The sequence below is a fragment of the Larimichthys crocea genome, unplaced genomic scaffold (assembly GCF_000972845.2).
Source record: "Larimichthys crocea isolate SSNF unplaced genomic scaffold, L_crocea_2.0 scaffold319, whole genome shotgun sequence".
In the NCBI taxonomy this organism is placed as follows: Eukaryota; Metazoa; Chordata; class Actinopteri; family Sciaenidae; genus Larimichthys; species Larimichthys crocea.
The window spans coordinates 234505-261040 of NW_020854203.1; the positions used below are offsets into that span (position 1 = coordinate 234505).

Consider the following 26536-nt stretch of genomic DNA (forward strand, 5'->3'; position numbering starts at 1 on the left):
CTTCAGTCTTTCAAAACTATGACTTTTGCATATTTACTAAGAATTGATAGAGTTGACTCAAGACTAGCTTTGACAAAACTTGAGACTTGAGTTGGACTGACTAGGATTGAACTGAGACTTGATTTATTTCTCAACTGCCCTGAGACTTGACTTGGACTGTTGCCTGACGATGACTTGCTACAACTGACTTGCAGTTTGCTAATGAAGACTTGACAGTTGAGACTAGCTTTAATAGTGTTTCATATTGGACTCACAAAGGATCCACAGCTCTGCAGCTGAAGAGGTCTGAGAATACAAACTTAAGTGAAAAGACTGTTTTCAGGTCAGAAGTTCTTATAATGAGATTCATAATTGAATTCAGGCTAAGTGTGACCCACCTCCTTCCCCTGCACACACACTAGCACAATATTCATTCAATCTCCTCTGCAATCTATATTGCCTTCGTCCTCCTCTCTAATCTCACCATCAATTACTATTTTGCACTCATTCTCTCTTTTGTCACTGGCCTTGTCCTTCTTACCTGCATGTCTGCCCAGGACAGACGCAGTGAGACCGGCTGTGCACGTGACACTCATTGCAAAAGGCTTCCCGATTCGCTGTCTCCCAGTGGGAGGAAACCAAGGCCGCCTCTTCTGAGCTTTCTCGGGTTACATGTGTCAGTTGCTAAGCTAATCGCTAAGGATGCCATGTGAGTGCCAACTACTGACATTTAAATACACAACAGGAATCTGATCAGCTTTGCAGCAGCCAATGATAATTCATTCATCCATAAGGCACATGTCATGAATATTTAAGATGAGCTCTTAAGAGGAGTTTTTCTCATGCCAGCCACTGTGCGTGTGTGCGTGTGTGCGTGTGTGTGTGTGTGTGTGTGTGTAAGTGCATATGTCTGTCCTCAGTCTAGTTTAATAAGTGTTGCCTGTAGGTCTGTGGCCAGTAGAGTTCTAGGTCGCCTGATTATGGTTTGATGAGGAGTTTGAAATAGATAACTTCATTTGTCCAAGGACTCTCCCTGCACTGCTGCAGCTGCTGGTGACCATTAGCTAATGAAGCTAATGATCCACTCAGCAGTATTTTACTACCACCATTGACCTCCCTCGCTCTCAGCCTCCATCACTGTCTCTCAGTGTGCATGTCTTGTCTTTATGAACCCATAATATATGGAAGACGTTAGAAAAAAAGCCATTAACTGGCTTTATCTGCACTCTGTCTGAGTGTTTGCAACTTTCTGCATTCAAGTTGTTTTGGAGAGATAGTTGGAACGACTTTATGGTTTACAAAAAAAAGCACATGAAAACCCATTTAAGGCTATCAACTGTCATGACTGATTTTCTCTGCAGACTTTGGTTGATTACTCTCAAGACTCCAACAGTGTCCAATATGCACTTGTAACCAAAAAAAATCCTTTTTTATGGTGTGCTGTTTAAAGCTAGAATAGCTGGAAAATCTGAAAGATTTTTTAAAATATATATTATTAGTGATTTTAAGTTAAGTCATAAGCTGCATTATATCAGAGCAAGAATTGCCTATAACTCAAATATAAAACTTTTATGAATTCTGATTCAAACCATCTGTTATCCTGATTTCAACACACCAGCAGCCTGATATTTTATCCCCTGTGTCTAAAAATTGCCATGTTCTCTCCTCTCAGAAGACAACATTGCTCACCGTGGTTGTAAACAGTAAACAAGGTCATCCTGCATGAAGCACAGCTCAGAATATTCTTCTAATAAAGGATTAAGAGACAAATGGTGGAAAAATGGTGCAGATGGTGTTAATAGCAAGTCCATGTAAAAAAAAATAATAATAATGGTGAAACTACAGTATTTGTTGTGAAAATGGTGTTTTATGTGTTATAAGTAAGCATGAATGGTTTGACTAGTTTTTGGTGTGTCTTCACTCACCAGGACATGCCTGGACGTTACAGTCTTGGTACTCCACAGGTGATCCACGGCACGCGACGGGGGCACTCTTCCCCTCCGGTCCGGAGCAGGTTCTCCGACGGGTGCGGTAGCCTTTGGCACAACTCTGCGAGCAGCTCGACCACGTCTCCCATGACGACCAGCCAGCACCCGCCACCCTTACCACCGGCGTCTTCAGGAGCTCCTCCACGAGGGCTGCAGAGAGAAAGGAAAAGAATGCAGTTCCAGGTTAGATTCACAGGAATGTATCCAGTGTTGTCAGATGAAAGAATTCAGAGAGAGACATGAAGCATGCAGATTCTTTGAGTGTAGTGCAGGCATATTTCTCTGCCTGTCCTTTTCTCAAACTGTATCTGTTTCTCTCATGTATCCCACAGTTCCCTGCTGTCGGTGTTTCATCTGTTTGTCAGAGTCGAAGTGCCTCCCCCACATGGAGGCTGACAGGGGGAGACAGGTAATCGATTCAAGAGAGGGGGGCATGAAAAAGCCACCGGCGTGGAGCAGTAAACCGTAACTCTGTCTGTGTCACTGTGTATGTGGGAGTGCTGGACTGTGACCCCATCACTAACAGTATGTAGGGGAGCTAACAGGTCTAACAGGGGGGCCCTTTCAACATGTCAGCCTCTTACTCGAAGAAATTGTAACACACTGCTGCCTCCACACTGTGTTATATATACATATACAGTAGAGAGTATGTGTGTGTGGCAACTGAGCTGTACTGTATCCATCTCTGTGTAGACACAGATACAGAAGACAGATCATTATCCCATTGACATTTCTCTCATGCATACACTAAAGTCTGCTCAGACTTCTAATTCCCTGCACATTCTTTTCTATCGACTTCCACTTAAAACTCTGTTAATTATAGTTTAAGGAAATAGCCACAAGGAGTTGAGATTATTAGCATTTTTTTGCATACAGTATATATTAATTCAGGCATCCGTATCCCTGAGGGGGCAATCGGAGCATTAAACTTGAACAGACAATGTCATCAAGTGACTTTTTCACTTTAACGTCAGTTTATTTATAGTACAGCATCACCCCAAGGAGTCTCTGCAGAGATTACAGAATAAATAAAAACATCAGACACAAGGTTTATCCAGCAGAGAGAAGACGCTGTGGGAGCTTATTCCAAAGGAGGGGAGCTCAGTAAGAAAGGCTCTGTCCTGTGGGAACAGCTGGATAACCAGCATAACATAGGGAGTGTATCTGAGGTAGATGTGTATCATCCTTAGATGGATTACCAAACTGTGCTGACCACACACTACCACCGGATAACTTACTATCTGTTTCGCATGCTGCTGTGCCATCGTTGGGACAGAAGCGCGTCTCCACCTTCCTGCGTCCGATCTGCAGCTCGTGGGGGTCGGACAGGTGGGCCCGGCACATGTAGCGCATCCTCTGCTCCTGACGAGCTCCGCCCTGAGTCACGTTGACGGGCATCCATGGCGTCCAAGGTGTGTTCCTCTTCACCTCCGGACACGCCTCCAGGTTACAGGCCTTGTACTCCTGAATGCGAAGGATGCAGAGGTCAGGGGTGCTGCTGTTTCAGCCATAATTAAACAGGATTAAATGCGCAAGAGATTCTAGAAGCTGCTGATTATTCTGCTGTTTGTCCTCAGGGTGGTACTTGAGAAAAGGTCATGGGGTTATTAAAATCTAAAGGGTCCAATCTGTCCTCCAGATTTTGACATGGAAATTATGGCCTAATGGTGGGGAAGATCCAGGGCTCATTAGGGTCAATAGAATTCATCCTTCAGTAAACATGAGCATCCAAAACAAAACTGTCTGTTACTTTTTGAGACACTTGGATGGAAAACAAAGGTATTTCCTACAGTGTTTCTACAAAAAGCACAACAGAAGTACAATGTGTATGGAGATGCTGAAATATTGATATTTCTGTTACAAACTGAACCCCAGGTTGTCCCCAGAGGCTGTCAATCATCACACTGTCAAGAATCATTCTGCATGTTTCACATAAGGAAAAAGAAATGTGACATTTTGTTTTGACGTCAAAGATTTCATTGACATTTAACAGACTTTTTGGGGAAACATGCTGTCATTGTACTGACTCCAGCTAAGACATTCAAGGTCAGGAGAGAAGGATCTGCACTTATCTGTGCTGTCACCATCACCTGCTCACCTCTGAAATGACTTCGCCCTCACTTAAAGTTAGACACGTGTAGATTAATATTTTCTGACAAAGCTACAACTGGAGCATGATTCTACTGATGTTGACAGGTGTCCTTCTGTCTTTGTTTATCTGTGTGTGTGTTTCCTACCAGTGCACATCCTGGGCAGCTGTTGCCATTCTCACAGGTGCGGACCCTGGAGTGGACGCCTCCCCCGCACTCTGTGCTGCACTTAGTCCAGGAGCCCCATGGGGACCAGAAGATTGGCTGAGGACAGGGCACCCCTTCATTGCAGAATCTGTGGCAGTGATGACAGTTGCAGAGAGGAGGTGAGGGATTTTAAGAGGGTTGATTGTAATAAAAACACAATACTTGAGAGCTGCAGACTTGAGACTTGGACTGTAGTCTGACTTCCGTCACTAAGATGATAAATTGAGACTTGGACTGTAGTCTGACTTCCGTCACTAAGATGATAAATTGAGACTTGGACTTGACCTACTTGAAATGTAATTGCTTAAAGGCTTAAAATAATTCAAATGTTGACCTGGTCAAAAACAAAACAATAAAAAACAACATCCATCATCAGAATAGTGACATTATTTGCCATTTCCCTACATTTATTCTGACATGCAATCACTCATTACCGTGCACATAAATCTGTCACGTGAAGTCACATGGTATAAAAAAGGAAAGGGAGCATGGTGGATGTTTGGCAGCACAAAGGTCAGACTTTGACACCAGAGATTTCAGCCCACTTCCTACTGATATTCAGAGATCATTTCTATTAAACATGACTACAACTGTTTTAGAACTATGTTCAGGAACAAGGACTACGCCTGGAACTCATCCCATTTCTGCATCTGCTTCTCAAGTACTTAAGCTCACCTTATCTGTCCAGCTCAGTTTTCACATCCCTCCCTCCCAAAAGCCTCTTTTTCTTTTGGTTTAATCTATTCTCCACCTCTCTCCCTTTTCTTTTCTCTGTTTCATACAAACACGGGAACCATAGGGGCTCTAATACAGAGACTGTTCCCCCACTCAGGAAGGAATCACACGGGAGACCCCCTCGCCACTAGCCGACACCGATCAACCTCCAAACTCCTCCATCAACCAATGATCCCGATTCTCCACTCATCCCTTACCCTCATCCCTTCATCACTTGTCCCTCATGCCTCCTACAGCACATCATCTGGGTTTACCTTTATCTATAAACATGTCTAAACTTAAATCCATATTGACGTTGTCTTTATTAGTGAACCAAGCCGTTGTACTTGTCTAAACCTGCTCGTCTTGCTGATAGTGTTAGATGAGAAAAGAAAATCTTTAATGGCTTATGTGGCAACACTTATATATAGTAATTATGCTGTTTAGATTAAACCTTCCTTGCAAAAAACTAAAAGGCTGAGTAAAGACAGCAGGAATCTAATCTCTTCTGCATCATAACATGGCACTGATTGCATTTGCACCATGTTTGCAGACTTTTTAATCACAGGTGGGAGATGATATCATAAGATATTCTAAGCCTGAGTTGGTTATTTGATTGAAAAGATGCATTTCACTTAATTAACACATCTGATTAATTAACACATCCGGTTATGCTCACCTCTCGTCTCTGCTTGGACCCACGCACACGCGGCCACCATGGCGAGGTGAAGGGTTGTTACAAGAACGCTGGCGCAGCTCGAAGCCCGTGCCACAAGTTGTGCTGCACTGTCCCCATGACGACCAGGGCGTCCAGCCTCCATTTCTATGGCAACCCACACATGGAAAAGTATGAGCAAACCTATTTCACAATGCTTCTAAAACCTGCATAATTATTCAGCGGTGCTTTTAGCGTTATTCTTTCACAAAAAGGACACAGCTCTTTAGCTCTGTCTAATCATTACTCTGATTCTGAGCTGAAAAAACAGAAATGCAAACACACAGGGAGCTCATTCTGACTGGGGAACATTCATTCAATTTGCTTAAGTGCTTTGTTCCTGGGTAGCACTTCTCATGATTTAATTGCCACTTTCTGCAAAAGAACAATTCAATTTTGACAATCTGTAATGCTGATTGGCCCAATTCCTCTGCAGACACAGGTGGCCAGAGGTGTCACAAGGAGAACTTGGACGTCACCTACATCCTCTAATAAGATTCTTCACATTCATGATCTCTCTCATGTTCTCTCAGTGTGTAAATTGTGCCCTACGGTGGATTCTTCAAAGTCAATCAGGACATTGCTGCTACAATAGAAGAGTTTAAGAAAAGATGTTAGAGTTCTCTTGAACCTGGACCAGACTCATTTGTAAAATGACACATTTCATGTGCTCAATCGTAGCACTGTAATAATTTAAACCTGGCAATGTTCAGTGCCCAGTGGCTTGGGCTCAAATATAATATAACCTGAACTGGTGCCATATTTTTATTAGTGATATATGGCAGACCCTATTATCATATAAAGTTATATTGTGAATACAGAGAGAGATGGGGAATGACATGCAGGAAAGAGCCACAGGTCGGATTCGAACCCTGGGCTTCCGCAGCAAGGACTGAACCTTTGTACATGGGGCGGCTGATCTACCAACTGAGCTAAACAACACCCCCAGAGCCTCAGTTTTGTTTAAGGAAAGATCACATGTGTGAAGAGTCTTTCAAACATTTAGTTCTATATAAGGAAAAGAATTGCATTAGAACAAAAGTTAAAACACAAAGAAGAGAAAAATAAAATAAAAATAGAGCACAGTCACAGTGTAATTATATGCTCAAAATTTAACAGAGGAAAAAAGTGTGGCAGAGCAATGAATAAATCTGCATAGTCAAGAAAAAACAACTTTAACGTCTTCCTAGAGTCCCGAGGTCTTACAGACCTGCTGCTTCCTAAAGATCTAAGAGACCTTCTGGGTTTATATTCTTCCAGCTTATCAGAAATGTATTTTACCCCGAGGCTGTTAAGCCATTTATAAACTAGTAACAGCACTTTAGAATCTATTCTATAAAGATTTAAGAACAGGGTTTAATGAGCTCTCTTCTTCTGGTTACAAGTCTGGCATTTCTGAATCTGATTAAATGAGTGAGTTTCACTGAATCCTGTCCAGAACCAAGGGGCAAAACTATGTCGCTGGGAAATTAAGCCAATGTAGAGGTGCCAAAAACTTTAGTTCCTTAAGTGGCTGCTTGATTGTCTATATTAAAATGTCCAGCTTCACAGCAGAAATAAACATGTTAACAGCCTGGTACAGAAAGTTTGAATCTATATAACTAATTCATGACAACTTTACTAAATTAACCAAATGATATTAAGGCTTAAAGTTAGGCATAATTAAAAGTGTGGCCACTTTGATTGACAGGTAGGTGCTGTTACAGATGGATTGTTTAAGCACCCAGGTGTCATTCAGCCTGCCTCAGGTCCACGACTTTTAGATTATCCAGAAGGCAGAAGAGGCAGGACCAACATGATGACGGCCAGATTGTGGTCTTCAAAACCACTCTTTAGAAAGCTGTGGGTGACATCACGCATGCACTGTCCATTCTTTATATTGTCTATGTACTGGATGTAAAAAATGTTGTTTTACATGATAAAAGGCAGATTTAGATACTGTCTTGATTTAACGTTGATATTTAGGTTGATAATGACTCCAGGATTTTTAACTTGTTTTTTCTTCTTATAGTTCTGCAATCAAGTTGTGCAACATCATTAAGTCATCACTCCTCATTAACTAAGAAAATAATCAATATTATTCTGGTTATTATACATGGTGGTGATGGTTGTTATTGTTTCATTATAATCAATGTAAAAATATTTTTCTTTCACTACCTTGAGCAGTTGGAGACTTCGATGGTGGGGCCCTCACAGTTTTTGCCTCCACATCGAGGTGCAGGGCTGTCACAAGACCTGGAGCGACACAAACAGGAGCTCACACCGTCCACGCCGTCATCATTGTTGCAGGGTTGCCATGGCGCCCAGGATCCAAAGCCACCATTGGTTGTTTGGTTCCGCAGCTGGAAAGCATCATCCGTGACGTGAGTGAGATAAGGTCAGCAAACATTATTAGAGTTATTCAACCGTCCAACACATGTATTTACTGATACGGTCGCCATTTGTCCAGTATAATATTTAATTTGTGCATACCCTAATGCACACACTACATTTTCACATGCTTGCAATAAGAAAAGTTTTTCAACTCAACGCATCGTTGCCCTAGTTATGAAAACTCAGATGTTTTTTGTTGTGTTTTTTTTTTAAGTTGGCAGATATCTTCAGCTCAAGTCTGCCTGTAAGAAGGCGCTGTCCAAATACAGATCTGAATGGCAGATGGACCACGAGTGGATCAGTCCTGTCAGTCGGAGCGAGTACAAGGCAAACTACAGTTTGACCATTTGACCTGAAGCAAAATCCCCTCACTCTGGATCATGTTGATCTCACTACCTACCTCCAGGAGAGCTGTTCTGATCAGTCTGACAGTATAAAAAAGGAATTTATTTTTACATGTCTTGATCAGTCATCTACCACAGTGGTCTGCGGCATACCAGGTCCTTTTTCAGGTCCAATTTCAGTTTATCAACAGGTTCTTCCAGATGTACCAAATAGTTGATTTAAAATGTATTTATTGATTTGTTTTGGTCAAAATCAGTGCAGTGTGCAGGACTCTTTTAAAACTTTTTATGACACTGTGGTAGCATTTAAATATTCTATTAAGTCTTCTGAGACAGAAAAAGACTCAACACACTGGTCAGGAGGGCCAGCTCTGTCCTGGACTGCCGCCTAGATTCCATGTGGGGGAGAGGACAACTCCTCTCACCTCCTGCATCAGACTGTGGAGGCCTTAAACAGCTCCTTCAGGTACAGACTGACAGCTGTTGAAATGAAGGACCTGTGGTAGAGCTCCTTCTTACATGGTGGGAGTATCAGACTCTTTAACACCAGCATGCCTTCATGACTTTCTTCTACATATTTCTTATTTATGATTAATTTCTTATCCACCTTGTGTATATGAGCTGCTGTGACAAGTGAATTTCCCTGGAGAGGGCTCATTAATCTTATCTCATTTTGACAAACCAAACACGTTTACTGACTCTTTTTACATCCACATTGAGAGGAGCAGTAGACTTGCAAAAAAGCACAAATTCATCAGAATGCAGTAAGGGAAGTGTCTGACAATCATGTCTTGCATTGGGCTGCTGATTTTTCCTCATTGAAGTTGGCAGTTAGTCGGTGACTGCTCTGAGTGTATAGCAGAAGTAGGTTTAGAGTGCAGGACTTGTGCTGCCAGACAGACTTTTTTCTTCTAAGATGGAGAGAAAGTGTTTTCGGAGGATTACGGGGGAATACATTTACTGCAATTCACTTCAGCCAAATTCAATCCACTTGATCTCAGTGTAATATAATCCATTTCACTTCCGTCCAATTCAGCTATCTTTCTTCCTCTGCTACTCCTACATCCTGTCCTGTCCTGTACAGCACACACTGAGAAGTTGTTAGTCATGGATGACGGTAACCGCTGTGACACATGAGGTATGACATCAGCAGGACGCCTGAGACTTAGGGCCCCACGAGGATTGACGTGTTTTACAGTAAACGCTGTGCTGACGTTACCCTTACCGGACAAACGGTGATGTTCTGCTTCCACTGGCTCATGTTGGAGCTGTCCTCCAGTGTGGTGCATCTGCGCTGTCTGAAGTCCCAGCCACAGTAGGGGTCCCTCGCCTCCAAGCACAAGCTGCAGGGAGCAGGAGAGAGGAGGACTGTGTCAGCAAAATGAGCAGAATAATTGTTCAACAAATGAAGAGAGTAAATGGAGAGAGTAAATGGAGCAGTGTTAGACAGTAAGTTTATTTTACATCTTTATCCCCTAGACAGATGCAACATAATCACTCTAAAATAAACACATACTGTATGTTTAAAGAGCACCTCAAATAGCACTAAAGAACTACTTTCAGAATGAACACTGTAGACTGAGACCAGGACACTGTAGACCAGGACCAGGACACTGTAGACTGAGACCGGGACACTGTAGACTGAGACCAGAACACTGTAGACCAGGACCAGAACACTGTAGACTGAGACCAGGACACTGTAGGCTAGGACCAGAAGATTGTAGACTGAGACCAAAACACTGTAGACTAGGACCAGAAGACTGTAGACTAGGACCAGAAGACTGTATACCAGGACCAGAAGACTGTAGACTAGGACCAGAAGACTGTAGACTGGGACCAGAACACTGTAGACTGAGACCAGAACACTGTAGACTGAGACCAGAACACTGTAGACTAGGACCAGGACACTGTAGACCAGGACCAGAACACTGTAGACCAGGACCAGAACACTGTAGACTGAGACCAGGACACTGTAGACCAGGACCAGAACACTGTAGACTAGGACCAGAACACTGTAGCCTGAGACTAAAACACTGTAGACCAGAAGCAAATGAATGCAAAATAAGTAACTGCTAATTCAAGAAGTGGACGTAGTGTTGAGTTTCTTTAGAAATAAACAGAAACAGAAACATAAAATAAAGAAACAGTGAAACAGGATACAAGAATGCAGAGAAAGAAGCTGATAAAATAAAGACACTGTTAAAAGCCCAGAGTTAACACCCAGGACACCACTGTGACTAAGCCACATCCAAACACACTGGTCTCAGACCTGCTTTACACTTTATCTTTTAACTAAGTGAAAACTCAGACTTTTGGTGCGTCCTTCCTCCCTCAGTTTTCACACAAACAACACTATACACGGTACATCACCCAAACAGTGATTAAATATTTGTAAGCTCCTCCAGTAAAACAGAGGCTTAATGACGGTTAATTAAATCTAAAGCTGTTAATGACGAGGCTAAGCCACCAGAGCCGATCTGGATGCCTCAGGAAGGTAGGATAAAGGCATCAACTAAATAACCCCCCCCCCTTTTCTCTCAAAGACCCCTTCACTTTCTGCCACCCTTCCTCTCCTTCATGTCCCTCCTTTGTCTCCTTCTCCCTCACTCCCATCCTGCTCCCTCTCCTTCTCGACTCCTTCATCACAGCACTGTAGGGTCCCTCCCTCCTCCCTCTCTCTCTCTCCATTCAGCTGAAAGGAGAGATTCTTGTTGTTGTTGTTGTGTTTTTTTTCTTTGCTGGCACAGAACTTCATGGTTTATTTGAAGAGCCCTGTAGTGTTTTAGCCTGGAGGTAGAGGAATCTCCAAGTGTTGATACAGCTCTCTGTGCCAGGTCTGGGGCTCCGCGGTGAACCCGGGGGCCGGCTTAGATCCAATAAAGACATTACTGCGTAGCCAGCACATCAGAGGTGACCCCACAGAAAAAGAGCAACCGAGCACATAAGGGGGGAAAGAAGAGAGAGAGAGAGAGAGAAGCCATTTGTTCACAGCCGGAAGAGGACAACTTCTTTCCTTTACTGCTAACCTTCTTGTGTGCCACTTTAATTAAGCGACACTATTACAGCGACGCCAAATGCAATCTCCAACCCAGATGAAACAATAATCATAATGAGGTCGGCCACAAATTCACAGTTCAGTGAACTTGATAGTTCACTTGAAGGGCTGAGGGTGGAGCGCGTTGCATTTTGGATCAAGGTCGACCATATTGTATCTGTGATGGTTTTTATGTGTGACTTTGCATCGTCATCGTGGCTGATGAATTCTCATTTGTCTTTCTGATTACCGACACACTCACCTTCAACACACACACACACACACACACACACACACACACCATTACAGAGATCAGCTAAGCGGAACAATTAATACGTGCGTATTTCAAGGAATGAATAAATAATGTTTTATGAAAGAAGAGGTGTGAGAAATTTGAGGCCTAATTAGCTCTGGGTAAAGTGTGCCGAGGGGCATGCTGGGAGGTTTCTGACCTCAGGGAAAGACAGGTTTAGTTCTGGATTCACCCCTTTTGCATGTTGTGTTGTTTAAAGAAAAACACTGGTTGTGATATGGAAAAATGATGACTGCAGCTCAACTGAGCGGTTCATGCTGTAAAAGCTTTTAAGACCAGGTTTGGGCAAGTCCCTTTAATTCCAATTAAGGGAAATCTTAATGCTACAGCATATAAACTGAAGTTGAGATCTGTTTTTTTTAAGAGAAACCTGATAACAGGAAACTCAGAAAATCAGACAACTATGGATAACTTAATGGATCATACTGGCTGGTCAAACTCTGATACTTTCTTTCCCCTTCTGTGTTTTGTCCACCCCAAATGGACGCTATACTGTGAGCGTTCCATTGCATAGGACAGTATGTGGAGATGAAATATTTTGACACCCATCCATGTATCGATCCGGGGTCGGGTCGCGGTTGCAGCAGGATGTGCAGGTTGTTCCAGACATCCTTCACCCCAGCAACGCATTCAAGCTCCAGGTTCTGGGTCTGCTCCAGTGTCTCCTCCCAGTTGGACATGCCTGGAACACCACCAAAGAAAAATGCCCAGGTAGCATCCTGGTTTGGGCATCTGATCTAATCAGATGTCCAAACTACCTCAACACAAAGGAACAGCGGCTCTACTCCGAGCTCGTCACCCTATCTCTAAAGCTGAGCCTAGCCCCCGTGAAGGAAGCTCATTTTGGATCGCTTGTATCCACAATCTCATTCTTTCAGTCACTACCCAAAGCTCATGACCACAGGTGAGGGTTAGAATGCAGATGGACTGGAAAATCGAGAGCTTTGTCCTCTGGCTCTCTCTTGCCCACAGTGGTCTGGTGTGGAACATCACCCTACTGTTATTTTTCCTCTTCCTTTTTCTAATTCTTAGATGTATGTTACCTTAGTACGAATTGAAAGTCTAACCCTAACCAGTGTGCATGTGCTGAACTGCTAAGTGGAACATATCAACAGGCACTGATGCTTTGACTGCATGAAATGACAAATGTCACCAGCAGCAGGTCATAGCAACTGTTGCCAATGTGCTCTAATTCCGAGAGTATATGTTGAAGGCATGCCAAAATAAAACTTGGCCATTTTCATATTTGTGTGCGGTCTTTTGCACTCAGCCAAAAAGTGTTTTTGTGTTCCTAACAAATCAAGAGTGATATGTCTCTTTTCTTGCTGATAGCTAATCAATTTCAAGACCCATTCTTCCAGTTAAATTCTCATTCATCAAATCAGTAATTTGAGCAAATCAACTTAATAGTTTAGGTAAATACAAGTATCAGATTGGACACCGTCTGAGCCAAAATCACTTCACTACAAATAAAGTCAGAGGACCACATTTCACAAACGCATACAATGATACAACACCAAAGATGACATATTTTACTATATCCCAAAAAGTGAGTATGGTATGAGTATGACAAATGCTCTCAGTCTGACATCAATACATATCATAATTTCTGTTGTCGCGAAACAGTGAAGTACAATGATTCCCTTCATACAGATGGTAAAAATAGTATATTATAGTATATATAACATGCATAATGTATTCTACTAATGTAATTTGGGGAACTGGGAGATAGTGGCAGTCTCATAAATGAGAATTTACTATGGGAGGCAAAAAATAAAGGGCGTGCACCAAGGTGTTCTCCCACTCTGACCTTTCTGATGCTGCATTAAAACACGGCTCAGAGTTTTTAAAAAAACTGTAACTTTGCTGTAAAAGTTAATTGGAGACAGTGAGAGTGGAGAGCGGGTCGTGTGATGGGAATAGAGAAAGCTAATTTCTGTAACAGGCAGTACAGCGGGATGTCAGCCCAGACGCGAGGCTGAGTCTGCAGATATGCAGGAATGTGAAGCATTTAAACTTTGAGAGTGTGTGTGTGTGTGTTTGTTTCCACAATCAAGTGTGTTTTCTGGATATCCCTTCTTCTGTGAACACTGGGAGGGTGTGTCTTTGTACTGTGGGTGTACCACTACATGTGAAAGCATCGTTTTGACTGCAAGTCTGCAGGGCACTTATTGATATCTAATTCAGCAGCGTGCATGCCTGATGGCACACTATATCAAAACAGAGAAACCATGGAACATGGCCAGTTAAATTTTATACAGACCAAGCAGCAAAACCCACCAGCCTATATAACAATATGTCTGGAAGAGTGGCATCGAAAGATAAATCTGCTGGATTGTCTCTGTGGGGGTGTAATTGGCATTTTAAATCGTTTGTGAACGCTGTAAAAACCAGCGTCTCCTTTTATTACAGGCCCTTTAACAACTAGACATAAAAACAATAGTTCACCTCGCCTTTAATGGCAGGCCGTCAGTGTATAATTGCAAATATGATCACCAGAGCTGATAAATTATGGATCGGAATCGGCCATTATTAGCTGTAGCGCAGACACTCTGGGAATACGTTAACAAAGACTGTCTGGAGGGTCTGACTCGGTTAAACATATGTCTGCATTCGCCGGCCTCTCTCCATCACTCCACACGAGTGTGTCATTTTTTGCAGCCGCTCTCGGGAGACGCTGACAGGCGCTCGCTCCTCATCTTCTCTCCAGGGGAGAGAGAGCCCGTCCCTGGGGCGTTTTGCCCCGCTGTGCTGGGCTGAGCCGGCCATTCAGAAAGTCTGCTCATGATGAATTGGAAACACAGAGAACTCCTGCTAGCACTCAGCGCTAACACATCCAATTAGGCCCAGTTGGAGCCAGGCTGAAGACTGATCGTGCCGGGTGCCCCCCAAAAAAAGAAAAAGAAAAAAATTCAGGAAAACAAAAGGGCGATGGCTGTCTGCCAAAAACTGCCTGCTGTCCTCCAATGTACAATTTTATCCCCTGGTGAATAAAAAGGAGCTGCATCATCAGAGAGAAACAATGGAGAGGCAGAGAGGACAGAGAGAGAGGTAGAGGACAAGGACATGTAAGTATATTCACAGGAAAGTAAATAGATGGCAGAAAGATAGTAAACTCATGAAGATGAGAGCTATAGAAGAGACAAGATGAGAAAATGTGATGAAGCAGCACGGATCTGTTGTCAGTTCAGGACTGCAGATTGAGTTTGACAGGTTAAATTTAGTCACTTCACCTGAATCGACTATTGCATCTGCTTATGAAATCCTCTGCGGGGTCACAGTGGGCTGGAAACTATCCAAGGTCACATTAGGCAGCTCACACCCCACGCAAAAGGGCTGACATACTCAGAGAGACAACCATTCACACTCATACCTATGAGCAATTTAGAGACACCAGTTAACCTTGTTTTTGGATTGTAGCAGGACACCGGAAGAACTAACCACTGCACCATCATGCTACCCTCTCTTCTTAGCTATCTTTCAAGATTTGTAACCAACTAAAGTTATGAATGACTAGAATTGAAAGATATATCATATATATGAGCTTTGATTAGGCTGCTACTGCAAACCATAATGCTTCTGTCTTCTCAGACAACCAATGTTCACAACCTGTAGAACCCAAGCAGCAACCTCAGTGGCTGTGAAGTGAAAACGAAACCTGCTGTTCCTCAAACGGCCACTTGAGGCTGGCTACAGAACGAGTCAGTCTCCATAAGTCCCCATGTTGAAATGTCCAACTTCACAGCAGAAATAAACATGTTTACAGCCTGGTACAAAAAACTGTTTTGGTCTCTGTAGCTAATTTTCCCATTAATGACAACTGAACTGAGGGTAAACTTATATACAACTCACCTATTCAAATGATATCAAGGCTTAAAGTCATGCAGTATTAACACTATTTCCGCTTTGACTGACAGGTAGGCAGAAGAAGCAGGACTACCAAGATGGCAGCAGCCAGCGCCATATATTTTAAGCTTCACAACAGCTCTCCAGAAATCTATGGTGAAGTCATGCATATACTGTCCATTTTTTATACTGTCAGTGGTAGAACCTAATACACGTAACTGCCAAATACTGGAGGTCCAGATAATCAATTGAGACATTAACTGATTACCAGGTCCCCCAGTCTGCAATTATCAGGTGAACCTCTGAGAGACTGCTGGTCTTGAAAAACACAAAGTTCACTGGAGTTAATAGAGCTGTATAGAGCCACCAAAATCTCTTATCTCTTAACTCTGAGAACTTTGTAGAGTACAGAGTGGTATTTCTGTCCCTTATATGTGATCTTAGGTTGAACCAAGACATCAGCCTGTACATTATCTAGACAAGAGCCAAAGGTTTATTTATGGCCTTTAAACAACCTACAGAATAATCGTGTTTGTCATGTCAATGTTTCGCAGAACAGATCAACAGGTTCGATAAGATATTCATTATCCTCTGAGCTAAATCTAGGTTGGCTATCATAGCCACTTGCTTGTTTATTTTTCATTTTACAATCATCCACCTGAAACAGGATCAGAGGGTAATGTAACATTGTCATCATCTGGGGATTTAAGAGTTGGCAGGCTGGAGGTTACGACACAGTGCCGGTCCAAATCAAAGCTGAGAGAAAGAGGAGGATGAGAGGGAATACAGACAGAAATGGAGAGAGAGAGATTCTGAGAGAGAGAGCAAATGATTACAGTGAGCTGCAGCTAGAACAAAGCCTGTAATAAAAGTAACAGCATTGTGGAGCAGTAATAAATACATCCAGCATTGAACACCATCTCTCTCTGTCTCTCTCAGTCCTTGGCTGGTGAAGTGTTCCTCTGATTGGTCATACAGGCTCAGCAGCAGAGAGCTCTGGAGGCCTGCTGACAGGCTGGCAGCCGCGGCTCACGGTAAATTGGGTTTGCTGCGGAAGGGCCTGCAGGTTCCCCTCACACGGAGACAGACAGGGAAGTCCACATCACTGTAAAGGGCTCCTATAGGGAATGCTAAAGTACAAGGAAAGCTGCGCTACAAGATGTCATATACATTGGTTTTAACAAGCAGCACACACACACACAGGCTGTAGCAGAAATGCTAATGGTCAGTGGTTTTCCTCGATGGCCACTTAGTTGTTTCCTGATGTTGTTTTAAACTCCTGCTGCAGGCAGGGTGAGATGCCTTGGCCTCATGACTGCTGCCAGGTCACTGTTAATCACACGTACACAACCACGCACTTATTCCACACACACACACACACACACACACACACACACACACACACACACACAAATTGAACCAACGCTCCTCAGGGGGAAATATAAAAATCACCAGTAGGACAATTGTAGCTCTTGTAATAAAACGTAATATTTATGCAAGCAGATGTGTGAGTGTTGGTTTGGCTGCAGGAACGGAGATGCTGACTTTTTTTCCGTTTCATCCTCCTCACCATTATCCTCATCATTTATTCAGCGTTTCCTTATTTCTGTTTCCATATTTTGTTCTTATCTTTTTCTTATCCTCTTTCTCCTCATCGCCAGCTGTGGAGGCTTCCAACATTCATCCGAAATCCTGTGCAACAGCACACTCCCCCCCGTCTGACACCTCTAGCTTTGACAAATGAATAAACCAATCCACTTACTTTCAATGTGGTGCTTTTTGTAAGGGCTCTAAGCTCTACTGCTACTGTTCTCCCTGATGGATGCAACATCGCAGCTAAGTTAGCATGCCACTGCAGCCAAAATAAATCACATCACTAACAGACCAAGATAGAGAGATGGGCGTTCGGTGGAGGACAGAGTGCTGCTGTTAGCCAGGGGTGCCAATTGGCCAGGTCAAATATAATTACCACAAATCGAGGACAGACACACACATTGTGCACACACACACACACACAAACACGGCAGCACAAACTGCTACATTTGTCTGCGGGCTATCACTAAAAGGCCACAAATCACAGGCTGCTGAAAAGGTTCAGCGATATAAGGCAAAAAAGCACTCGAGTTAAAGATGATGATGTAAATATTATTCTACTCTCAGGGCTGCAGGGCTCCACAGAGTTGCCAATATGGATCAATAACAAAGGAAACCTTAACATTAAAAGCACTTCAACGTAATTGAGTCCTCAGACTGCAACAACTGCATGCATTCGTTCAAACATGCTGCTCTAAGCTAAACTGGGGCCAGGATTTTAACTTCATGTTTAAACAATTACACACGTGCACACTTGCAGACACAAAGCATTTCTGTATTATATCTCCAGCCAAGGTCCATCTGTTATTCCATTACCAGATGGATATTTTATAACAAAGCTAATACGTTATGACTTGTCCATAAATCACGCACCTTCGCTGTCGCTGTGACACTCATCACACTAGTGTAAATGCAGCCATTCTTCACGGTTTATATGCACGTGTGTGACGGTGAAAGCAGCGTGTGTGGCTGCCATAAAACCGTCTGAGCGCATTCAGTCGTTATCAGCGCATGTGAATGGATGTATGGCTGTACATGAATGGAAGGAACACACACAATACACAGACGATGAGAAGAATGGCTCATTCAGTCAGCAGTACAATGACGGGGAGTCTGTTCAGACAAAGAGTGGGGCCGCAGGTGGGTCTTTTTCTCGAAGTCTGAACAGAACTCCCAGAGAGAACGTCTTAAAAAACACAAGAACAAGCAGTTGGAGTGAGACCACGGCAAGGCGGTACAAAGTTATGGCAATCACAGTAACGTTCCCAGTGAGGCATTACTCAGTCCCTCGAGGGCCTGATCCAGTTTAATGAATCTACAGAAGCTTTTCCAAGAAAATTATGTTAAAATATGAGATTAATTGTTAATATTGGGAGTGAAATATTTATATATGCAGATATGGTGGCTGTGATCTTCCAGTTTCTCATGTTTGCAAGCCTTGAATCAACAAGTCTTTAATCTGGTGCTGCTGCAGACGTAGCAGTACTGGGCACACTGGGACTAGGTTTTGGAGTGTAACAGTTTTTGCCCCACGTGACATATTCCAGTTGTTCAATTAAGAACAAACACACACCATGGCTTCAGAACAGCTCATTTCATGCATAGGTTAGAACAAATGCTTTCCATGACACACTTTGTTTACATTAATTATTGTCTTTGGCCAGACACCGGAGACAGTTTTATCTAGTTCAGCTCAGAGAGTCTAAAAGATTATCTGAATTCAGTGAGAGTGCTGACTGCTGTGCCTCTCAAACAGGGCAGTGATAGCAGCAAAAGTCAACTCTGTCGAATTCGACTTTTTCAAACTTTTGCCTTTCCTCAGTGCCCATTAGTACCCATCAGAAGTGCTCAAACCACAAATCAGCTGTCAGTTTTCAACTGGTCTTCCCTGTCCTGCTTCTAATGTGAGGATGTTCTGCTTTTTTTCAGTTTTACATAAATAAATAGTAAATTGTTTATCTGTTGGTCTCACCACATGAATTGTCACCTTTGGCTCAGGTGACTTGTGGTTTTCCAACAACATAATCAGCAGATTAACTGTTAATGCGTATGAGCTGAAATCATATTCCCCCACATTACTTCAGGCCTGGTCTTTTTCTTAATCTCTTGTCATCCATCTGCCCTTTTTCCGCTTTGCTCGAGTCCCTCCAGAGGAGCTCAGGTGTCACATTGACGGACAGCTTGACATCTGTCATACACTGCAGCTCAGTTTGCCTTCGGCTGCAGTGTGGCTGAAAGAGCGAGCGAGCCACAGAGGCACCGAGAATATTGCAGGCTGGATTAAAGATGGCTCATTCTACCCCCCTCACCCCGCACCAAAAAAGGTTTTGGTGCCCCTGGAGCCCGCTCTTCTTATCATTTCACCCCACTGTGTCTTAAAAAGGACTGTGACTGTTTGCTCTGCTTTTCTCTCTGCATCTCTTTGTTTCTCTTGGCTTTGCTCTCCCTTCCTGTTCCTCTCTGTGTGTCTCTCTCATCTCGCCTATCTCACCCACTTCTTATTAAATGCAATAGTTTCCCTACCTTGTGTGTGTGTGTCTGCTCCCATGTGTCTAGGAGTTTGGATTTACTAGAAATAGCGAGCTGACTCATCAGGCAGAGCACATATGATATGAGAACTCGTCCAAGCATCAACCCACACACAAATCACACCGAGTAGACTGGCCTCCATATACAGACACACACGCACACACACACAGTGAAAGAAGCATCAAGCCATTTGTATGCTAAAATGAAGTTGACTTTGAAGGACTGAGATGGCTGACTCAGGAACCTGATTGAGAGCACTGATGAGATACAGAAGGTTGGACAAACAAGCCAGTGAGCTCTCCTCCTCTCGCTCACCCACGACCGAGATTTTCACAGGAATAACGCCGATGGCAGAGCAAAAGACCTCAAATAAACGTGCCTTCAGAGAAACTTCTCTGGCAGTGTAGCTAGCTTCACACACACTTTTTGTTTACCCTCTGATTCAGACAAACAAAAGGCAGAACTGTGCTCTCTCTGTATTATGCAGAACTTCATTACCGGAAAGCAAAACAACAACAAAAAAAGCAAAACAAATTCATTTCCTCTAGTGAGCAGATACCACCCCAGTCATTTGTCTGGTTCCCACAAGGACTTTAATGATTATAGGCGAGGTCTTCCAGACATTAATCCTAGTCGAGGACAGATAATTACCTTCACTATAGGACCAACCAGGTTCAAATGAATCCACTGCCAAAACGCATTAAATGAACAATTAAATATACACTGTGTATACTGCATGGCTGTTTTCACAAAGTGAGGACTACTGTCCATCGCCTGGCGCATCACTTCTTTCTTGTGGTGGGACTTAAAGAAGACTCAGAGCAGACAGGACAGATAGAAGAGGAATGACATGCAAACAAAGGTCCCTCCCAGGATTAAACAAGGGATGTTTCAGATGCAGTATGTGGCATGATGCTCCATTGGAGCCAGTCCTGGTCAACAGCCCTGATCCAAGACCGTGATTCTACTTATCAGTGCTGCCACTTGCAGCTAGAAGGTATACAACAACAATACTGATGAAAAAGCATTGACTGTTGGAATATACCTGGCAATACACACTGTACTGGTACTAAGAAGCACTCCAGAGGTTAAACAAGGAGGTACTGTAAAATTACACAATCTTTGATTTGTCAGAAAATGATGAATCCAAATGTTTTATGGACTTCGGCCATCAGTATGTGGGAATAAAATGCACTTGGATAGGACCAATGCAGAGATCCTTGTATGGTAAAATTCCAAACATCTGTTAAAGTCTGCACCCAAAGTATCAAGTTTGTTCGATTTGAGAGGATTTGATGAATGTTTGGATTATACAGTAGACTACATGTCAAATTTATATGAATGGCTACGTTTAGGTTCCCTTGATATCACTTGGGATAATTTGATTGTTCTAAATTAAATTTCCTAGTTGTTCAGCACTCACGTCTCAGTTTTGTAGGTGGAGCACCTCTCCAGTGGGATTTTCAAGACTCGGTCGTTGAGCCCAACAAAAAGTGACCTGTCGCTGTGCAGGATCTGCAGGCTCAGGATTGGTTCTCGGACACCCGGCGGAAGAAGCTCCATCTCCTCCAAGTAACAACCTTGCAGGTTCTTATTAGGTGTAGCCAGTGCCTTTAAGATGGTGCCATATTCTGATTGGACAAGAAGGACAAGAAATATAGGAAATATCTTATACAGGGAAAATTAAAATGATTCTGTCTTCTCGGATTCATCCCTTTATATATTTGAGTTTGTGATTATAAGTCATAGTTTTGTTAGTTTCTCTTCCTTTACTAACCTGTGCTGATGTACATAACATGGTAGAGAGTGTCCATGCCCTGAACAATGTCCACAACCAGGTTGGAGAAGCGAACATCATCCTGCATGACAAGCGGATCAACAGACTCTGGCTGGACCACGTCGTTCATCAGGTAGAGCCTCTGGGCATCCTGCAGGCTGCGCTCCGTCAAACCTTCATTGGGACCCTCATCATCTATAGTACCACACTAGAGAGGAGAGGCAATGGGGTGAGACAAGAGAGAAAGGTGAGGTGTTGGAGAGAATGTAAAAATGTGTTATGGATGCAGGAAAGAAAAAAACAAACAATGGAGATGTACCTCACACACCCAGTCTTTGTACTTCCCAAATCACAACACTGTGTCTGGCAAGATTGTTTAAATTCTTACGTATTCTATTCTCAGTAACTGCGATCAAAACTAGAGTGTGATTGTGGTGTGACGACAGCAGCAACAATTTAATGAGAGAGTGCAGAAGAATAAATATGAAATGACAGCCTTCGGAAAGCTTTGTTTGTGACTGCAGCTCCATTCTTTGGGACTTGAAATAACGGATTGATTTGTTGGTACATTCCATTTTGGGGTGAAGTGTAGTCAGGTAGATAGTTTTGGAAGTATAACAATTTTAGAAAGCATCTGATATCTATATAAATCTTATATTATATATTATATATTATAATTACTCTCAATATAAAGAGGCTTTAGATACAAGATTATAATTTTAGTCACTGAGAAAGTTTTCATTGAAATAATGCATCCCAGGGGGGAGAAGAAGACTGCCTGAGAAGATGTTTTCTCGGAAAAAAAAGTGCTTTCCAAGGAAATTTGTTCATTGGGATGAACTAAGGCTTAATTTGACTCTGACTTGGTTCTGAATTAGTTTATGTTTCTACAGAAAACTGCAGTGATTAGTAGAATTGGCCAAATTGAGAAACTAAGGATAGACGCTCTTGTTTTCTTAGAATCTAAAGACTTCTGAGACAAATGTACAATTTTGGGCTTCTTAAAGCATCGATGCAATCCCCTCTATTGGGGAGGATGTGGCTAATAGGATATTTTTCTTACATTTTGGAGGGATTGTCCTAAATAACAAGTATAATGGGAGAAGTTAAGAAACAAATGGGAGAATTTCTGAACCTAGAAAGAACATTTGAAACACCTTAGTTGATTCTATCTCTAAGGGTTTGGAGCAAAACAAAGTATATATGCTCAGACCTCTTGTGTTAATTGCCCATAAAATGATTGCATTAAACCTCACCCATCTACCTTGGACCAATGGATCCAAATATGCAAGGCTGTGAAAAATACAACCTGTCTGAGACTTGTGGTCAAGAAACCTGTATTAATAAATAACAACACTGACCTAAGGGCTTGTTGTTCCTCTGTTTTTTACAGGGCAGCCAACATCTTTGCAAAATATGATATTTTCTGCCTGTCAGTTAGCAAATTGAAATGTGTTAAGACTAACATGGATTATTTTATCTGGTATTAGACTGGTCTGCATGTGGGTAACTAACCTGAAAGTTGTGGACCGGGTTGGGTGTGGGGAGCCAGGTGGAGCGAGGGTTCTCCTGTGAGCGGAAGGGCCCGTTGAAGGCCTGGGTGATGGCGCTCAGGTTGAAGGCACACACCGCAGATGCTGCAATACTGTTGCTGTATAGAGAGATGGACAGGGAAGACATGGCAGCAAAGGGAAGATAGCATGGAGAAAAAGAGAGGAAGGGATAAAGAGAGAGGGGGGGGGTCAAAAAATAAAAGTAAAGATATTATTTCAACAATAATATGCACAACAGTTTCCATGTTGGCAGTAAATGTGAAGCCATATCAGGAATCAACAGCGGCCAGTTGTGTAATAAAGCCATTCTGCAATGTGTTTCATCCTCTTAATGGAACTCCTATCATTTATACCTGCACCAAACAAGCGTTACGTTACTTGGCTGCTTTAGCTGGGGGCTAAGCTATACTATCAGCGCCACACAGTGAATGGGGACAGTATTAAGCTGAGGATATGGGAGGCAGTTGTACAGATTATGTGCAACACACACACACACACACACACACACACACACACACACACACACACACACACACACACACACACACACACACACAGCTGCCTCACAGGTGTCACACACAGGAGTAAACCTCAGCTAAACTGCAGTGTGAGTAAAGTTATTATCATGGCACTCTTTGGCCATAATGTGCTGCAAGGTAATGAGTTTCTTAACTGCCTGCTACTGCTGACTGTTTTCTTCCCCTTTCCCATACAACCAGCATCACACTCACTTTTTACTGCACAGTAAACCGCCTGCTGCCTCGCTGTGGCTTGTGGTATACTGATAAACCATCAGTTAGATAACATTAGAGTGAGAGAGACAGACAGAGAGACTCAGACAGAATTGTCTCACAATTGTGAAGACTTTATGGTGCGTGAGTACTGATTGATACATTGAAGACTGCTGCATGCTGAAAATGGTTTTGGTGAGGACTACATGTCTGCTATGTTTTCCTTTCCCCTCCTTTCATTTTCTTACGACAGTCATCCATCTCCTAGCTACGCATGCCACACTCTGTACTTATTTACTGCAGTTACAAGCTGCTTTTACTTACTAAATGCTGGCAGCTGATAAGTCGGTGGCTCTGTACATGTTTTGGGATTGTTTTGAAATAAAGTAATGAAAGAAAATCAATTAAAACAGCTTGTATTCCCATCAGCATGTGTTGTATATGGATGGACAAAGGGGAGAGTTCTGATTATGTAGGAACAATCACTGTAAAAACAAGAAAAAAAGCTGTGAAAGCCAAACAAAAAAATATAAACTTAAAGTAAAATATCATCAAATAAATGTCAGAACTTGAAATTTATTGACATTTTCAGTCAAGGTTTAGCAGATAAATACCATTATCTTTTTCTTTATCTTTTTATCCCTGAATTATTATATTTGATAACATTTTGGTTGTTTATTTACAGATAATGTGTGTAATTGTATATACAAAAAACAAAAAAAATATATATCAAAAAATTTGACAAATTTGTCATTTGTCATTCTCACTCATTGTTTTTTCATGACTTATTGCCATGTATCAAAGTTATGTTTGGAGTTCTTGGCACTACAGCTCTCATCAGGCTTTGACCGATGCAAACGGGAAGCCACTGTAACCGCATTCAGTGGATTACTTTTCAGAAATATAAACTGATGATTATGAGGCGAGATTTAAAGTTACAAGGAGCACCTCTCTGTATCATTTTAGATCCGAACTGACTCATGGGATGTGCAGTCTTGATCTTCATTCTTGACCCTATAATAATTATAATAAATGGTGATGAGAATCTAATCTCAAAAGGTCCACTTCCTCGTTAGTCTGACCCACATTAATAAAAATGATTTCACTGCAAAGTTCAAAGCTGCACTGGTCCCAGCAGTACGTGTATAACACCTACACATTTTGGTTTGGAGGATTTTAAAACACAAAATGCACCAAGATCATTCACCTCTGCCCAGTGAAGACATCTGTGGTTGTTTTTGTTGGTTTTTGCTTGAATCCTACTTTCTCAGAAACCCAGTTCAGCATTGTTAGAAAACTAATGTGTTCTGTCATTACCGCAGGGTGGCAAAGTGCTTTGCAACTCCAAATGAGCTCTGCCTAAACAACAGGGGAGGCCAAACAGGTGGCTCACTGCCTGACTCGCAGGCTGTCAGAGAAAACAGCCTCTGGACTGCCGTAAAAGGACCTTTTCTCTCTTTTTTTTCCAATGGCTCTGGTGGAGACAAGAGTGGCAGGGAGACGGAGACAAAGCATGGGTTGTGTTGTGGTGAACCAGCAGAAACCAAACCCCAACTGATGGAAACCACAGGCAAACGAGCTGCTATAAGTGAGCGGCAGCCACAACAGTTTTCACACTCTCTCTCACACACACACACACAAACACACAGTTTGATATAATAGGAAGTCAAACTGTGGGTTTGTGGTTGTAGTGCAGCTACGGCTTGCACTAAAGCCAAAGTCTACCACAGAAAGCTTGACGCTGTCCAGATTATTTCAGATCTCTACTCTGACAGTGGGCTGCTGCACAAAATGCCAAGAGAACGGAGTGAAAGGAAATCTATTGCACTAATGGATGCAACCCATATGTTTTGAGTCTGCCTAAAAGCCCAGGAAAGTGATTGAAAAGCTGTTTGACATCTGCTATGCTGTTTGCTGCCGCTCTCCGAGGCCCGGCACCATGATGATCACTTTCATTATGAGCGAAGCTCCTTCAAGTGATTCATCTTATCCCAGCAGCCTGGTCCTGTCACTGGTTGTCCTCTGAAATACCGCTTGATTTCCTGTCTTGTTTTACAGAACTCTCACCCTGTTCACCTAGCTGGTGTTCTCTGCTTTGCCTTTTTCCTGTGATATGAACCAATCTGTCCAAAGCCCCATATTGCTACCGAGCGGCAGTAAAAATGAGCTGCTGGTATGACATTAAAATGAGGCTTAGTCATGAATGCATCAGTAATAATAATCTATTTGTATAACACAATGAAAAGGACAAAGGACATTTTCCTGAGTGTGTGTACACTGTGAAGAAAGCAGCTTTTCTATTTGTCAGCAAATAATGTGAAAATATCAAAACCAACAATGAGCTGATCTGACTAACAAATACTGTGTGTGTATTTAAAGTCTGACACAGACACGTTGATTGTATGTCCTTATTATCCTTCAAGTAAAAGAACTGAATACTTGCTGCCCGCCTGATACCCACCATACATTACTTCAAATGCCAGGACAGTTTTCCACACAAGCGCCTGCATGTGTAGCTCAGTTTCGGACCGTAAAAGAAGTGTTAGAAAGGTAATGAACTCTTCAGTCAGCCGGGTCTGTTTGGCTCTCTGCAAGCCACAATCAGAACAGATCAGTACAGCAGGGATTCTGTCTGGTAAACACAAGAGGCTGATATGCATCGCACTCAATAACCTTATCTGTTTTCAGCCGCATGCTGGTAGAGCTGCTACTGCGGGTTTTAAAGCAGATGCTGAGATGTTTCTGATCAC

General features: G+C 42.6%; 1 protein-coding gene across 4 annotated transcripts in view; it reads right to left on the minus strand.

Moving 5' to 3' along the window:
* The window catches only part of sema5ba (sema domain, seven thrombospondin repeats (type 1 and type 1-like), transmembrane domain (TM) and short cytoplasmic domain, (semaphorin) 5Ba), a 176088-nt gene that overhangs the window by 15779 nt on the left and 133773 nt on the right, over nucleotides 1–26536 (minus strand). For all 4 annotated transcript variants that reach the window (XM_019252967.2, XM_019252966.2, XM_010729895.3 and 1 more), the window contains 9 exons: nucleotides 23018–23153; nucleotides 21503–21710; nucleotides 21149–21356; nucleotides 9636–9753; nucleotides 7851–8035; nucleotides 5658–5801; nucleotides 4205–4352; nucleotides 3206–3431; nucleotides 1905–2117 (listed from right to left, as the gene is read on the minus strand). In XM_019252967.2, coding sequence (XP_019108512.2) covers nucleotides 1905–2117; nucleotides 3206–3431; nucleotides 4205–4352; nucleotides 5658–5801; nucleotides 7851–8035; nucleotides 9636–9753; nucleotides 21149–21356; nucleotides 21503–21710; nucleotides 23018–23153 — 1586 coding nt within the window. The remainder of the gene's footprint in view (nucleotides 1–1904; nucleotides 2118–3205; nucleotides 3432–4204; nucleotides 4353–5657; nucleotides 5802–7850; nucleotides 8036–9635; nucleotides 9754–21148; nucleotides 21357–21502; nucleotides 21711–23017; nucleotides 23154–26536) is intronic.